The sequence below is a fragment of the Platalea leucorodia genome, assembly GCF_965183815.1.
Source record: "Platalea leucorodia genome assembly, chromosome: 12".
Taxonomy (NCBI): domain Eukaryota; kingdom Metazoa; phylum Chordata; class Aves; order Pelecaniformes; family Threskiornithidae; genus Platalea; species Platalea leucorodia.
Window position 1 is genome coordinate 4989189 of NC_138834.1, and position 16827 is coordinate 5006015.

At 39.7% G+C, this 16827-nt stretch overlaps 1 protein-coding gene across 1 annotated transcript in view; it reads right to left on the reverse strand.

Annotated features, from left to right (window-relative positions):
• The window catches only part of TMEM132C (transmembrane protein 132C), a gene marked incomplete at both ends in the record, with an annotated part of 221134 nt that overhangs the window by 23756 nt on the left and 180551 nt on the right, over positions 1 to 16827 (reverse strand). Inside the window, one exon of the mRNA XM_082324781.1 lies at positions 4781 to 4924. Within this exon, the coding sequence (XP_082180907.1) occupies positions 4781 to 4924 (144 nt within the window). The remainder of the gene's footprint in view (positions 1 to 4780; positions 4925 to 16827) is intronic.

Sequence of the window (16827 nt, forward strand, 5' to 3'; positions counted from 1 at the left end):
ATAGGGTCTTGTGATATGGTTCCAGATACACAATTTTAAAAAGAAATTACTACAATTAGTACACAACTATTTATTTACATCTTATGAAAATGTCCATCTGTCAGCTTCCTTACTGGCAAACTGAGACTTTCCTACATCATGTGTTACACAGCAGCCAGACTGGCCTTTAATCTGAATAGATTCACAAATGAACAGCAGACATTTCAACATGAGTTTGCATCTATTTAGCAAGAATTAATTTCATTTCATAAACTGTTTCCACCACAAATGGCAAAATCTCTGAAACATTTATGAATCCTAAACAACTATTTCATATGAGTATGTTCCCTGATGTCAGTAGTATTCACAGTAAAGTTACTCATGTGTGTAAATGATTCCTGGATTGGGCCTTTAAACAAGATCTGTAACCTTGACAGGTGTCTATAAGTCCCATCACTATTGCTTTCAAAGTGTCGATACCAGCAGTAGTTCCAGTCTTCTCCAGCTATGAAGCTAGAGTTCAACCATAAACCCCCCTAGCCAGATTTTCAGCCACCAACAGTTCAGTGTTGCTTTGATCTGGGATTTTGTTTCAAGTTACTGTGATAAGAGAGGGCCAGCTGTGACACTCTGTTCTGGATTTTAGCTCCAAACAGAAATTCCTAACATTCTTGCAGGGCTTTTACCTGCGGTTAATGTCTCCCTCTGCTCATCAGTGCCAATGAAACCAAGAGCCCACTGTTTATTAACAACTACTGAGGGACATCTTAAAGGTAAGATCCGTGTTTCTGTTTCCAGTGATGACCACAGCAGCTGCACGTGTGGACCAATATTATCTGAATCCATGTTTTGATCTGAATACATCTCAAAGCTATTAATGCCATTTAAAAATGAAAAGAAACTAGTAAATAAGGTCTTTAGAGAATGGTTGAAGGCTAATACACTGAGACTAGTATCCAGCTTGTAATTTACCAATTGTAAATAACAGCAACACGATAAGAATACAATACCATGTACATAGCATCCCCTCATGCAGCAGTGGGATAAAAGCTAGTTCAAGAATGATGAAATACAAACCCAAAATGTTTACAGTAGCTTCTGAAATACACATAGCACAAAAGATTTTTGAACTCAGGTTATTTTAATGGAAAATACATCCTCAAGTTCGTAAGGATTATCAACAGTTTTCAATCTGGAAATGTCACAAGGTATTGCAGGTCTCCTGAAACCGCTGCTCTTCACAGCGTGAAGCCACATCTGCTCTAGCAGCCAGGTGACCCGGGAACCCGCAGCAATATTTGCTCTTGAGCAAGCTCCACAAAAGCACCGGCAAAAGCAGTCGCGTTCCACTTGAATTTCCAGGAGGTGAAAAGGAGCCTACCCATGCAACTGCAATTACTATTAATGGATCCAGATATATGGATCCTATTGGTAAATTCCAGCTTAGCAAAGTAAAATTTGGCTGTTTCTTGATTTTTAGTGTCATAATAAATTTTCTGTCCACTTTTAAAACGTTGGACCACTCTGTGAAGGTCTAGAGCATTCAAAGACTTTTAAAGTTCATGAAATCAACTGTAAATTTGGAAGTAAAGAGTTGAAACTACGAGACAATAAAAAGAGTAAAAGGAGTAGGAGTCAGCAGATTAAGACAGGACACAAACTGTGCACTGAGCTGCCTCAAGACCATGCTTATCACTGGGGAAACTATTACCTGTTACTTGCAGATATATCTTAGGTTTAGATTTCCACTGGGCTCTGTTACCGAGAATAGTGTAATTGCAGCCAAACTGAAGGCACTGTAAAAATTAATATAAATAAGCTTTTATCTGATGGCCATTCAAATTGCTGGGAGAAACGTTACCTTTAGGCTCTTTACATGAACCATACAAATGGACACTTACTTATTTGATGACTAAATATTACAAGCCAAGTGCTAATAGGCACCGTTCATCTTCAACTTCTAGCCTAAATCTGTATGTTTGCCTGAATCCAAAGGTATCAGAAATTCCACTCAATTGAAATCAAACAAAAATATCTGTGTGAACCTCTGGACGATAATATGGCTAAGTATTAAATAGCTCTCATCAATAACATCTTTTTTTTTCTTAGTTTGTGGTTTTAATTAAGCTACAGGCTTTCATACCTGTAAGTATGTTTTGGTTCTGCTATGACAGGGATGCTCAGGAACATGAACTGTATACACATGCACACATTCTTTGTTGACGATACCATGATCTCTTCCCAACAGATATAATTTATGATGACTGGACTTTTTTTTTAAAAACAAACAAACAAACAAAAAACCCAGAAAGGTTACTCCCAACAAGGTATCTAAACCAGTATTTTACAGAGGATGATGATATATCCAAAGAATTTAACATAAAAGCTTGACGGGGAATTTAAAAATTAATTAAGGATTAAAGGACTTTGTGCTCCATTTGAAGCTTTCTGAGTGCTTTTTTAAAATCAAAACCAATATGAACATGTCGATTTGACTTGAACCCCAAACTTCATTTCCCCATGTAAAAAAATTCCCTGGAAACTGGAACATTCTAGAAGAGAAAAAACACCCTTTTTCCTTTATGATGACATAATAAAACCTTTTTGTCCAAAGCATTTCATTGAACTCTATTTTTTAACTAGCTGTATGTTTCATAGCAGTTAGCACTCATGTTACAGATGCATTCCTCTAGAGATTCTGCATATATTTCTAAATACACAGGAGATAGTTTCTCTATTCATCTGAGCAATTTCAAAACATTTCTGAAGAGAAAGAAATTACACCTGAAAAATTTCTCTAGTCGATTCCAATAAACACTGTGTGTTAGCCTCCAGTTATTTGTTTCACTTCAACTCCAGAGCAGCTACATAGGGAGGATTCCAGAAGCCACTTAAAAATGTTCCGATAGTGCAGACAGGCTCCATTTTAAGAAACCGTTTTAGTGGAGATAAATTATTTCTGTAGAAAATAAGAGAAGAGCACAGCAGGGTCCCAAGTGCTAAGCAAAGGACATAGTGCTTCAAGAAAACATTCTTTCCAAACAAAGTGTCGGAGAACTGCAATAGTCCAGGCCGTACCGCAATTACTGCAAGAACACTCTCTTTTTTTGTAAGATTCGGGAATTTCATTTCTTCTTGATCCATATGCTGCACAGCTATAAAAGCCAGAAGTAATTTTTGCAGAGGGACTTTTCTTTGGGAAATCATTGTGCTGTCATTTTCTATGCATCATCTGGTGATGTATAACAAATGCCCATCAGATATATTTTTTTTCCCTGACCTGAGTCTGCCTCTGAATGGAAGAACTTAACACTGGACATTTTCACTGCTGGAAAGAAGAAATCCCCATAGGGCTGGAATTATCTGGTGAAATTTTGTAAGCTGTTTAAGCAAGACAGCTAATCTGGATGATCACAGCAGTCCTTTTCTGAATTTATTTTTTTAATTTGTGAATGCTATCGTGTGCTTTTTCTTACTCAGGAATGTGATTTCCAATAAGGTTACAATCAGGATGATCCCTAAACTGAATTCCAGCTATTACTTTGATTTGTAGGTAGGTGGTTACATTAGGAAAAAGGTTAACAGGAGTTCTTTGAGATTAAAAACTAAAAAAAGATTAAAGCATCTAATATATGGGAGCACTTCAAGCTCCAGCAAACTGGAGAGATTTGTTTGGCTCTGAAGGATCCACTGAAAGCAGAAAGCTTTCTGTAAAAGTCTTCTATAATGGCTTCATTAGTTCAAAGTATGACTATTTTTCCCACCTACTTGGTTACTGGTATAATAAATGCTTCTACATAAATTCTACAACAGTGCAGCAAACTGTTGGGTCCTGCAAGTTCACAGGAGTTTTATTGCCTTCCATGAACCTACAAACTGAACTGACTGTAACACATAATGCTGCGGCATTACTATTTGTATACTGGACATCCAAGAGGGCTGATAGCATATTAAAGACACCTAAAGGGTATCATCACAAAGCCCACTGTGCTATATGCTGTAAAATCACATAATATTGTAAAAAAACCCTGTTCGAAAGAGCTTATAGACCAAGGGTAAAATCACCCTTGCTTAAAGCCCGTGCACCATGAATGTCCCGTGTGGAAAGTGCAAGGGGATTCATGCAGAGCATTGCCTTTGTACTGACTCCCTGCACAACTGTGAATTTCCTTCAGGGTCTGACTACACATTCACAGCAGAAATAGCTGTGTTGCCTTAAGACAATACTGGTGTTTGTTACTGTGCGACATTAAGCTGCTAGTGCTAAATTGATGGACGGGTCATGTGAATGCTTTCTAGCCACTTCTGTGCAGAATCAAGTTGTTAATTCAAAACAGCTCTCAGCAGAATGTGAAGTCGACCAGGATGACTTTGCGTTGCAGTTGCTGGGGAACGCTTACCCAATCCATTCCACTGATGCAGCTGTGAAGGTGATAATCACAGCTGGAAGGGTGATAAGAAACATCTGGAGCGGCAGTACTAACAGCAGAGCTAGTATTAACAGCAGAGCTGGTTTCACAGTGAATGAGCTCTGTGCACAGAGGACTTGAGGTGACATTATCAAGATATTTTAAAATCAGGGCACAAATAAAAATTAAACACAGTAATTCTACTGAAACTCAGTGTGGTGGCTGTACTGTTGCACCTGACTCACTCTTCTCTTAAAAATCCCTCTCCTCATGCTTTTGAAACAGTAGTACAATTAATTTGCAGAGTTAATTTAGTGGTTGTTCGCAGGCTATTATCATTTTGTGTATAAAAGACATGACATTTGAGAAGCTAATACATGGCATGAACTTACTTTAATGACGTCTTCATCAGAGGACTTGCACTCAACTGATTCAGAAATGTCTGTCACAGCACTGTTCTCCTCAATGGAGACCACCTTGATGGGCACTGCCACTGTTTTTCCCGTGAGAATTGCGGTGTTCAGAATTTCGGTGTCCTGTACACAAAACAAAGCACAGCGCTGTTCAGAGACAGCTAAAGAGATTTCCAAAAGGCAATCATCAGCTCTTCAACTGGACTTACACTCAATAAAGATGCATTAGTTCTCAGTTGCTAATGATCTAATCTCGTCTTCAAATAGGTGCAACTTGGTAAAACGTAGTAAAACCCCAATTATATTTTACTTGCTAAATAAACAGTCAGCTGCATTGTACATTGTTAAATAGTGAGCAAACTGACTGCAGCTACCTTCAGTCCAAGCAGGCACACATCCCAGGTAGCTTTTACTTCTTAAGTGTGGGGCTTTTCCCAATATTTACCTTCCAAAACATGAGTTCAGAGTTTTTACTAAACTAGATTTGACTGGCAATGTTTGGGACAGGATACAAGAGCCTCGGAAGTAAAAATACTGCTCTTTGAACCTAAGCCTATTGCAAAGATGGGGCCTCTCTGTGAACTTTGTATCTGGAACTGTTTCAAGATTATTTAATTTCCTTTGATATGGCCAATGAAGCAATGTAAGGAGTCCAGAAGGAGTTAGTGATGCTATTAACTGCAGGGAAAATAACAAGGAAAGCTGAAGTTTGAACTTGGGTGATGGCGTATAAAAGCCTTTCAAGGAGCCATCGACTAAGCTAACGCTTACAACTCCTGACCTGTTTCAGCATCACCACATTCCCAAGACTCCCATGCAGGAAGAACTTCAAAGTTTGCTCCAACTTTTCAGTTTCCAATTCTATAAAGTGAATAAAATATTCAGCAAAATCTTCGCACCAAAGTTATGAGGACTGCAGCTACTGATGTCAACAGCAGCAAAACGGGGCACTGATGCTATTGATACTGTTTTCAATTCAAGTTTAGTAAGTTTGAAATCTAGGTCAGGTTTTCTTTTCGTCCTGCAACTTGTTATTTCTCAGGTTCTCCTAAAGCTCTCATAAGAAATCCCATCAAACTTAAAAAAAACTGTTAAAAAAGGAACGTTGACTGTTCTAGAAAAGTAAGAACCCTGAATAATTCCCGTGGCATACATGAAAACAAAGCTACCCAACACAGTAAATCAGAGCCAGGTTTATAAATAACATTCCTGAAAAGTTTAAGGCCATTCGCAGGATTTTCTAAGGTAGAGACCACCCCCAGCCATCCCCCATACAAATTCTGCTGACTACCTGGCGTTTTTGAGCAACAGAGCACTGTAGTGAAATGCATGGCTTTTGGAGCTTAACTTCTGTCACCCAAACTTGAAAATTTTGTTCCAGAAGTATTTATTTCCATGTACTGGTATTTTGATAAGTCCAGAAACAGATGCAAAGGAGCAGATCTCAACATTTGTGAAAAAAATTCAGTAACAAACCCAACTACTGTTCTGACTGCAGACTTCCAAAGCAACAAGCATTGAACAACTCACATAGGTTCAACAACAAGCAGGTTCAACATCTTTTCTGCTGTGTATTTGGCTTCTGCAAGTGCTGTATGTCCTTTGAAATGAATCTTTTGCCTTAATCCCTTAAAGCCTTATTTTTTGTGACTGTGAGTGTTAAACACTGCGAACTAAGGACTCCAGGGCAAAGGAACAGCAAGGGAGTTTGTGGAAATGACAGGACACTTTTCAGGCTATCTCAGCTCTGCTTTGAAATGATTCTACTCAGATCCAGTTTTTCCTTAGCAACTGATATGTATTACTGATAGAGAAATCTAATTTAAAGGGACAGGTTCAGAGAAAGAGAAATCCCATAAATAGAAACAAGTTTCAGATATAAAACATACTCTGTGTCTTGGGGATTTACCCATATTTGCATTTAATGGTAATTTATGAAGTTCAGGACAAATCAGAAAGTCACATACACACAAAACAAAAAAGAAACAAGCCCTGCACCACTTCCAAGAAGATAAAAACAAAGACCTGATTATGCAATGAGGTGAAACTTTTGTGCCACAAGCAGCAGCGTAAATTCATCATCCAGGTTTATCTTGCAACAAACTGCCTGGGAGTCACTAGAACTTCCTCCAGCTCAGCTTTGCTCATGCCTGCAGCATTGAGTAATCAGTGGCCTTAACATGACGTCAAATATTAAGGAAAATGGGAGAGAAGATAAGTAGGAAGCCCAGCAGACAAGAACACAAAGCACCCTAACCCGCATGCGGATCCTGTGCTCCCGAATCCCCAGCCCTGCAAATCACCAGGAAAAGACCAGCTCTGGCATTACCCTGGGAGATGGTGAGGCTGCCAGTAGTATCGCTCTAAATCATGTTTGCTGCACCACCAGCCATGGCTGCAGCTGAGCTCTGAGCCTACACCACAGCACCAGGAGAACACTAAAGGACAGGATTAAAATCCAGTATTGGAGATAGGGTTTAAAAAAATGGGATGCAATAAAGTTAAATGCAAGTTGCTACATTTCTGTAGGGACAACAAATCCTACAAATACAGGACAGAAAAGATTCAACAGGAAAAGCTGCTCTCAGAAAAGCATTTGGGGGCTATAGCAGACCACAAGCTGAACATGTTAGCAACTGCATGCTGCTGTGGTTAAAAACCAAAACGGAACCAACCAAAGAACTCTCCTGTAGTAATTATATAAAGATGAGTATCACCTGTAAGACGTGAGGTATTCCTACTCTACTCAGCACTAGCAAGGCCTCAGCTAAAGGGACTACATCCAATTTTGAGAACTACACTGCAAGAAAAAACTTTCTCAAGTAAAAAGAAATAAAAAAGAACAAGGAAAATAAATAAAAAAACTAGAAAATAAGATCCACGAGGAATAACTGAAGGAACTGGGATTGTTTAGCCTAGAAAAGATTATGGGGAAAAATGATTACTGTCTCCATATACATAAAAGTCTTCCAAATATGAGGAAGAATAAACTGTTTTCCATGTTCATGGACAGGGCCTGAAGTAATGGGCTCAAGCTGCAACAAGGAAGATTTGTTTGACATTAAGGCAATCTTTATTATCAAAATAATGATGATAGAGAATTGATGGAACAGGTTGTCTGGGGCAGAAGAAAATGCAGAATCTAGCCTAAGAGATCTTTGAAGAACAGGTTATACATCATTCAGAAATAACATATGTTCTTTGAGTCAGGTAGACGAGGAAATGGAGCAGATGACCTCTTGTGGTTCATAGAATCATAGAATCGTTAAGGTTGGAAAAGACCTCTAAGATCATCAGGTCCAACTATTAACCTAGCACTGCCAAATCCACCACTAAACCATGTCCCTAAGCACCACATCTACCAGTCTTTTAAATACCTCCAGGGATGGGGACTCAACCACTTCCCTGGGCAGCCGGTTCCAGTGCCTGACTCGTCTTTCGGTGAAGAAATTTTTCCTAACATCCAATCTAAACCTCCCCTGGTGCAGCTTGAGGCCGTTTCCTCTTGTCCTATTGCTTGCTACTTGGCAGAAGAGACTGACCCCCCCTCACTACAGCCTCCTTTCAGGGAGTTTTAGAGAGTGATAAGGTCTCCCCTCAGCCTCCTCTTCTCCAGGCTCAGTTCCCTCAGCTGCTCCTCATAGCGCTTGTGCTCCAGACCCTTCCCCAGCTTCGTTGCCCTTCTCTGGCCACGCTCCAGCCCTGCCATGTCCTTCTTGTGGTGAGGGGCCCAAAACTGAACACAGGATTCGAGGTGCAGCCTCACCAGTGCCGAGTACAGGGGGACGATACCTTCCCTAGTCCTGCTGGCCACACTATTCCTGATGCAAGCCAGGATGCTATTGGCCTTCTTGGCCACCTGGGCACACTGCTGGCTCATGTTCAGGCGGCTGTCAACCAACACCCCAAGGTCCTTTTCCGCCAGGCACCTTTCCAGCCGCTCTTCCCCAAGCCTGTAGCGTTGCCTGGGGTTGTTGTGACCCAAGTGCAGGACCTGGCACTGAGCCTTGTTGAATCTCATACAGTTGGCCTTGGCCTATGGATCCAGCCTGGCCAGATCTCTCTGCAGAGCCTTCCTACCCTCCAGCAGATCCACGCTCCTGCCCAACTTGGCGTCATCTGCAAACTTACTGAGGGTGCACTCGATCCCCTCATCCAGATCATTGATAAAGATATTAAACAGAACTCACCCCAGTACTAGGCCCTGGGGAACACGACTTGTGACTAGCTGCCAACTGGATTTAACTCCATTCATCACCACTCTGGCCGTCCAGTCAGTTTTTTACCCAGCAAAGGGTACACTTGTCCAAGCCACGTTCCCTCCACCCCTGTATCTTAGTATTCCCCAATTTTTCAAAATTGAACGATAACACAATAACTTATGTATCCTGTATCCCAAATAACCCTATTCTGCCTCACCCATCTCAAATAATATGAACCTTCCTCACTGGACAAAAGAAAATGATCTATACCTTTAAAATGGAAAAGCCTGACAGGCAAATGTGACAGATATTCCTGCTTTCTGCACTATATAGCGCAGAACTGATGTACCAATTGTTAAGTAATAATCTGTCACTTCTGTTTCTCTCTTTCCAATAGGTCATTACTGGTGTATCTGAATTCTAAGTGGCTTTGATATAAAGCCATTATTACAAAGGTTAAAAAACCTTTTGAAATTTCCCAAGACCTTTCTGGAGAGAAGACAGAAAATTTGGCTACTGGCACATTATCAGCAATTAGAACCCTCAATCTTCTGCCCTTTACTAATAGTTTCATTAAAGGAAGTAGTGTGCATCCAAATGAATTTATTTTGATTAATTACTTCAGAGATGCATCTGCCCCAAAAATTGTAAAAGGCATCACTGGCCATGATAAAGGGCTACTGAAATCTGACATCCCTTCTCTGTAGCCCAATATGAACTTCAGGAATTTCAAATTCATGATGTGCACAAAGGAGACAGAAACATATTGTAGATATTACCTAATGGCTTCATAGCTAGTACCATTACAATCATTAGAGATACTCAGCATTGGGAAGCAATCGGTAGCTACCTAGCTACAGCTCTGAGCAGAGATGGAAACCTTCGTATTTCATCTCTGCTGAAAGCAGTCATAACTCATTGGTATTACACAGATTAAGAAATAGTGAAGTATAAGCAATTAATATGTTACACACTATGTTAAAAGCAATTTTCAAATCTGCCAATTCCCTTACTCAGTCTGTAAGTCCCCTATGCTATTCAACTGTGATAATTAAAATTTAAAAAAAAAAAAAAAAAAAGACCAAAGAACCAAGTCTTGATTCTATTGTCTTTTTGTTTAGAACTAAAATAGAAAAATGTGTGTCCTATATCCCTGTATATGGAATAGCCTTATGGCACAACTTCTCCCTCCTCTGTATTTCCTTTATATTGCCGCAATAAAGCCAAAGGCTTTAATGTAACAGAGAACTGACCCATTGTCTGCATCCATACACAAGCTGCTAGGCAGAAAAGTCTAAATAATGTATGAAAGGATCCATGGTCCAAGACTCCTCAAAAGCTGAACTGAAACTCATAAAAATTAAAGGAGCTTAAATAGAACTCTGTCTGTCTGTCTGCTCTGCAATACTGAGCACTCTGAACGTGCACCCCAGGCAAGGGGGCTCTGATTCAGCACCCGAACCTGCTTCCCTTGCATTCTGCCACCTCCTGTGATACCCTTGATTACCCACTGATAAGCAGAAACAGTAGTTGAATCTTTAAGGATATGTCAAGCAACATTAAGAAAACAATTGTTCTCACATCAGAACAGGAAATACGATAGCTGGTAGAGGTGGCGATTTTTATATTTTATTTTTAAACGCAATATACTATCCTGTTTGCAAGCTAATTTGGGAGTATACAAACAAGATTACTAAGAAACCTTTAGAGAGACTAAGAACTCATTTAAAATGTAGGCGCTTTTCAAAATCACAATATCTTGGCCATTTCCACATTCTTTAATTTTTAAAATCCCCCAAGAACTAGTCTACTTTCTGTGCAGGCAGCAACTAAAGTTTTAAAATCAAATTTATTTTGTGTGGCAAAAGACTGAAAGCATCTGATAGCAATGTTTGGACTTGTTCCCAATAAATTCAAAAATGAGGAAAGTAGTGTAAATTGAGAAAACAGAAAGAGGACGAGTTATAAGTAAGCATCAATATCCAGGTCAGAAAGAAGCTTCTTGTAAGTGTATTACAAACTCTAAAAAAGCAAGGGTTGTCATTTCCAAAGTCGAAATGGAGAACTACACATATAATTCTCATTGACACAGAAGGGAGATTTGAGCTCCGAACTTCTTTGGAAGCCTCCAGCTGTCTTTGCAGCGCAATGACCAAATCCCAACAACATCTGAACCTGATACCGCAGAGACAGAGTTGGTTTTCTTGTATGAAAAACTACCTACAAACTCCTGATGAGGATGGTTCTTTCCTGTTACCAGGGCATCCCTTCAATAAGTACAGCATATGAAGGAAATCATTACTATTTGAACATATTTAATTAACAAACAGTAACATTAAGAAACATTTTTTCTCATTCCTCTAATAGTTAGAGGAAGACTAGCGGTTAGACATAAGGCTCTAATCGAAGGAGATATTCAAAAGCAAACCATTGAATTGTCTGCATAAGAAATCACTTTAAAAATTTATTGATAAGTTTTAATTTCAAGCTCGCTCTCATAAACAGAACAGAGCAAATGCCTTTACTCAACATATCATTTTCATTATCCACTAACAAAACGTCTACTCCTTCCCAGCCCAGACAATATCTTGTGTACTAGTCTAGCTGAAATCAGCACTACATTTCCTTGCTCAAAACCCCAACCTTTTGCAAAGGACCTCAACCATCAGACTCTCCATCAAGGACACAGAATTGTACCTCCTCTACACAAGCCTTCAGCATGCTTCCGTGACTTCGGAAATGAAGCCCTGAGGTCACAACCTGATACCTACTACAGATAAAGAAAAGCTTCTCTGCTGACATATGTATGCAGCAAGTGTGGTATGACATCTTCATAGCATGAGCAACTTCTGCTGTTCGTCCGCCTTCCCCAGGTAAACAAAGAACATAAGAGGGCTGGGTGGCTTTCACACCTATTTACAGCTAAGCACTTGAGAAGTTGTGACTTATGTGCAACTAGCGAGGACAAAGGGGTACTCCCATTCATTTCCCTGAATCCGTGATTTGGAAGGAAAAAAAAAAAAGATTTAATCAAGAAGCCCACAGGCTAGAACTGGTGAGTTATATCAGCCTAGTGGTTTGGAACTCCTCTGTGTGTGCCTGTATCTAGTTACTACAGTTACAAATCTTGATATTACATTTGAGTAGACCAGGAAAATAATTAATTGGCATTTCAAAGAAAAATGGTGAGATTGGAGTCAGGCAGGGAGTCAGACACTACATTATATCGCACTGAGACCTGAGTTCAGTGAGACCTTTCTATAGAATTTGATGCAAGTATCACCACTCTACGGGAAGTCTCCGAGCTTTTCTGCTTGGAGCTGATGTTACGATTCAGAGAACCATAAGCTTTTGTAACTCTGGTCTTTGTTACCTCTGGGTTAATCTGAATAAAGTCCACTAGAAGTAGTGGTTGTCTAAACATTTTCTTCCGCAGCTGCACTCGTGCTACTTCACAGAAAACTCAGCAGAACTGGTATTCAGAAAAATCAGTACTTGTTTAGAATGGGAAAATAACATCCATAAAGCTAATATATTCTAGCCAGAGCTGAGAAGAAGTGTGTGCTCACATTTGGTCATTTGAAGTTAGGTAACACTATGGTTGACTCTGCAGGAATCTCACATTTTATTCCATCCTTGTTTCAGTTGGGGAACTTCCACCGATGTCAGTGGGAGCTCTGTGCAAAGAGCAAGCATACGAGCCTTTGTTGCTCGAATTTAGCTGAAGAGCAAACCTTATGTTCATCCAACCTCTCAGTTGTAAGAAGGCAAGCATTCAGCCATGACTAATTTAGGAACTAATTCAACATTAAATTGCAGCAGAATGAGGAAGCAAAGTGACAGCTGTTTAATTAAACTCTAAATCCGATTAGATGGTGTTATCAAGAGAAATCCATGGGAGCCTGAGGTCATGAGAATGGTCCTGTTTACAGGCTGAAAATTCTGTAAGTGGAATCTCATAGAATGATGTTAATTGTAGCTCAGCATTAAGATCTCTCCCTCCCACAAACACACTACCTCATGAGTAACAAACCTATGCTGTAGGCCTGAAGGAGTGACACAGAAAAGCCAATTATGTATTAATTCATAAGGAAAGTTTCTTGGAAAAGTTTGTGGAAAAGAGGCAGTTGGGCACTGTCTACCTTAAAATCAAAGCAGTATTTGTCTTACGGAAAAAGGACAGAAGCAGCAAGCCCTTGCACGCTGTTGACAGCACTGGAATCGGTGCAGACAATGCCTACGCAGGACTGCTCCAGGAGCTGTACTGTGCTTCCAACTATTGTTCAACCCATCACCCTTGATGAACGCTGACACCTTGGCAACACATTTACAAAAGATGGAGATGTGGGAGATATAAACTCCACATACACCAGTTGCAAACACCATAAATAGTCTACTGATGAGCACTAAGTTATGCATCACAAGTTTCCAGGGCATCCTAGTTAGAGTGATGCACAGAGCTGTACTGCACTGCAGACAATTGTTATGCTGATTTGTGAGTCTGGTAACATGACAGTTGTAGATTTGAGTTATTAATACTACTAAGATTACAGCTGATTAACAAAATAACATTGATAGGCAGCAGACTCTGTTTATCTACATAATCTCATGATTAAAAGTAAATTATACATTGTGCTTTCTGCCAACTGGATTCTCTGACACTCACATTCACAGACAGTATATACAAGAAGGGAAAGAAGATGACGTTCTCTGTTTTTAAATTCTTAGCACACACTTCAGAAGAACAGGAGTGTTTCTACAGACCAAAGTTTGCATCATGACTGAGAGCCTCCCTGAGGCAAATTCACTCCACGGCAGGCAGTGGGGAAGGGCAAATTTTGTTGGTCGGATTTAGGTTTGCTCTTTTCTTTCACTCGATTCCAATGCTATTGGCCCATCACATGTAAATCCTGCTCCGCTTCATTCATCAGTTTATAACATGAGGACTTCTACTTCATGAGTAATATCATATTGCAAAAGAAATGGGGTAATGCCACTAACGGTAAAAACAGAGGGGGGCAACCTGCTTACTTAGTAGCACCCCTCAGTATTCGAACATGGATCCAGATGGAATCCAGGCTACTCCATGACTCTAAGGTCCATTGTGCCAAGGAAAATGTAAACTAATGAACAAATTAACAGCGGTGAAAAATTAGGCCATTCAAAATCAACAGAAGAAACAGACGTATTCAATAAAAGTTGCCATTTCTGCAGTCTGTTTCTGATGAGGATCGTAGAACAAAGGATCTCAAAGTTTCTTTTGGATGCTAATTCTTTTTGACACACGACAACACTGTGAGGTATCTTCTCTTTATTAAATCTTTGTTAAATGGCCAACAACGTACAAGGCACAAAAATTAAGGACAATACCTGCCCTGAAGAACAAATGATGCAGAAGTCAAACAGAGATAAAACATCACCCCTGGAAAGACCCAAAGGTGGACGTTAGCATTGTTCTGTCCCTAGCATGCACAACATTTGTTTGAAGAGCTTGATCAACGTGATGTCTGTGGGTCTCCAGGAGTCTTAAAGAAGGTAAATGGAGGAAATGTGGAAACAGGGACTTAGGGAAGGGATTCAGACTCATATTTCTCACCTCCCAGAAGAGTGGCTTTGATCATTTTTAGTACACAGGCAAAGCCCATCAGTGCACAGGCTAGGCTGGGGCCCCTCACTCATTTCTCCTGGGGCTGGACCACTGCACGGAAAACAGTGGCAGATTCCTGCGGCCAGAAGGGGAGAAAGCAAATGGTGCTCAGCTGGGATGGGAAAGTCTCAGGCCCAGCACAATCTTCCCTGTAGTTTTTGTGAACCATGTAATTTATGACAAAGATCTGAGTGCCTTTTCAAAATGGGAACTCAGTGTTCTGCAAATGCAATGCCTTTTTAATCAATGATCTTGTCTCTGTTTACAGTCTCCATATTGAGTTAAATCTTAATTACTGGCCCCCTACATTAGCAACAGACCGTTCCATTTTCTCCCCTGCTTGTACAGTTTTCAAATACCCTGCTAGTGGAATTTTTCAGTCCTGATAAATTACGCTCTGCAGACAGAAGAGGGGAATGTAGAATATATTAACAGATAAGGATGCAGAAAAATATCTTTGGAGTCTTGGATGACTAATCCACACTTTCCTTGCAGTGAATCTACCCTGTTAGCATTCGAACATGCAAAAGGGAACATAGCCAATGATTACTTTGATTTAGCAGATGCAGGCTGTATTGCTAAAAGTAATTCTATCATCACTTAAAAGTGAGCATCTCTTTTAAAAAGTAAAAAGAGACTGGAGCAACTGAACAAAATTAACCATGCCTTTAATTTCTTTGTTCTGTTTACAGTTAGTTACGTAAAATGATGGAAAAATGTTATAAAGCCCTTACTCAGATCGGTGTATTGGTACGAAGGCCACATTGACTTAAGGTCAGGTACAGAGGTCTGGACTCTACCTAGATTATTATGACAACAGGATCTCACTTCTTATTCCTTGTAATTTTGAATAAAAAAAATAAAATCTTATCAGTATAAACTGTATCCATGTGCGAAGTCCATAACCAGTATTCTGGCAAGCAGAAAAACATGCAATAGGCACAGCCTGTTTTACAATAAGGATGAACCCTCCAAAAAGGACAGTGAGAAACATTTTGCTTCAAGCTAATGAATGCCCTTTCTTCAGAGCTTATGGAAACAGCAATTATATTAGCAGATAAGGCAGCTTCCTGTGGTCTGTTAAAGAGGGATAGCCAGTCTCTGTCTCTTCATTTCCAATGTGTTTGAAACTAGGTGGAAAGAAGAAACCTTATTAGCCAGTAGGTCCAGAAAGGTGTAACACCTCTGAAGGTCCTGTCACTTCTTTCACTTGTGAACCACTGAGAATCAAATTCAGATTTCTTTTAACAAATTTGTTTCAGAAGTAAATATTTACTTTATTGTATTTCTTATACTAAGTTTATCATATGCAGTTCACAATGCCAATTCAAAACTTGATTTTGGAGCTGTAATAGTTTGCCACAGGCACTGAGACTGGCCAAGGAATCTTATTTCCTCTCCCTTGTGGAATCAGAATCCAAGCGCTTCCATTAATATCTCTACCAGTAAACTTCCACTGCCTGAATATCGATGCTACTTGTATTTATTATTTGTATAAAAGTAACTCCATTCTGGCTCCACATGACAGCTGGATATCAATATGCTGAACAGTAACTATAATAAGAGTCTGTTTCTACACCAAGGAGGAAAAAAGAGCAACCAGATCAACTGATTCTCAGCACATCTTGGTGAATAACTGATTCTCGTTGTTTTCTGAACAGGTCTAGGAATGAGAAAAATCATTCCCACACCATCTGACACAGTGTGGTTTTGATTTTCTTGCTGAATAAAATACTTCAAAAATATTGAAGTGTTCTGGTCTTCTTTCCATTTTATTTTCCAATAATATTTGGGGAAATATATAGCCCCAATGTTATATCAAAACAACAACAACAACAACAAAAACCCCAAATTATTTATAAAGTATGGACCCCAATTACCACTTTCACTAAATGGGTCTTGATATGATCCCTTATGGCTCTTTCAATTTTTTCATATATATAAAATCTTTGTATTGTTTTATCTTGAAACCTGTCTTTACCTAACATAATGCAAGGTGGAATGAGAAATGTATGGTCCTTTTCCCACAGAGAGCATGGATTCAGTTAAAGCAACAATTACTTGGCTCCTTGGAGAACCTGTATCCTTGGAGGAGCTTAGAAGATCCAGATACCTAACTTGTGAGAGCCCAAATTGACTAATTACTAAGTATGTTGGAGAGGATTCCCTCCAGCAGC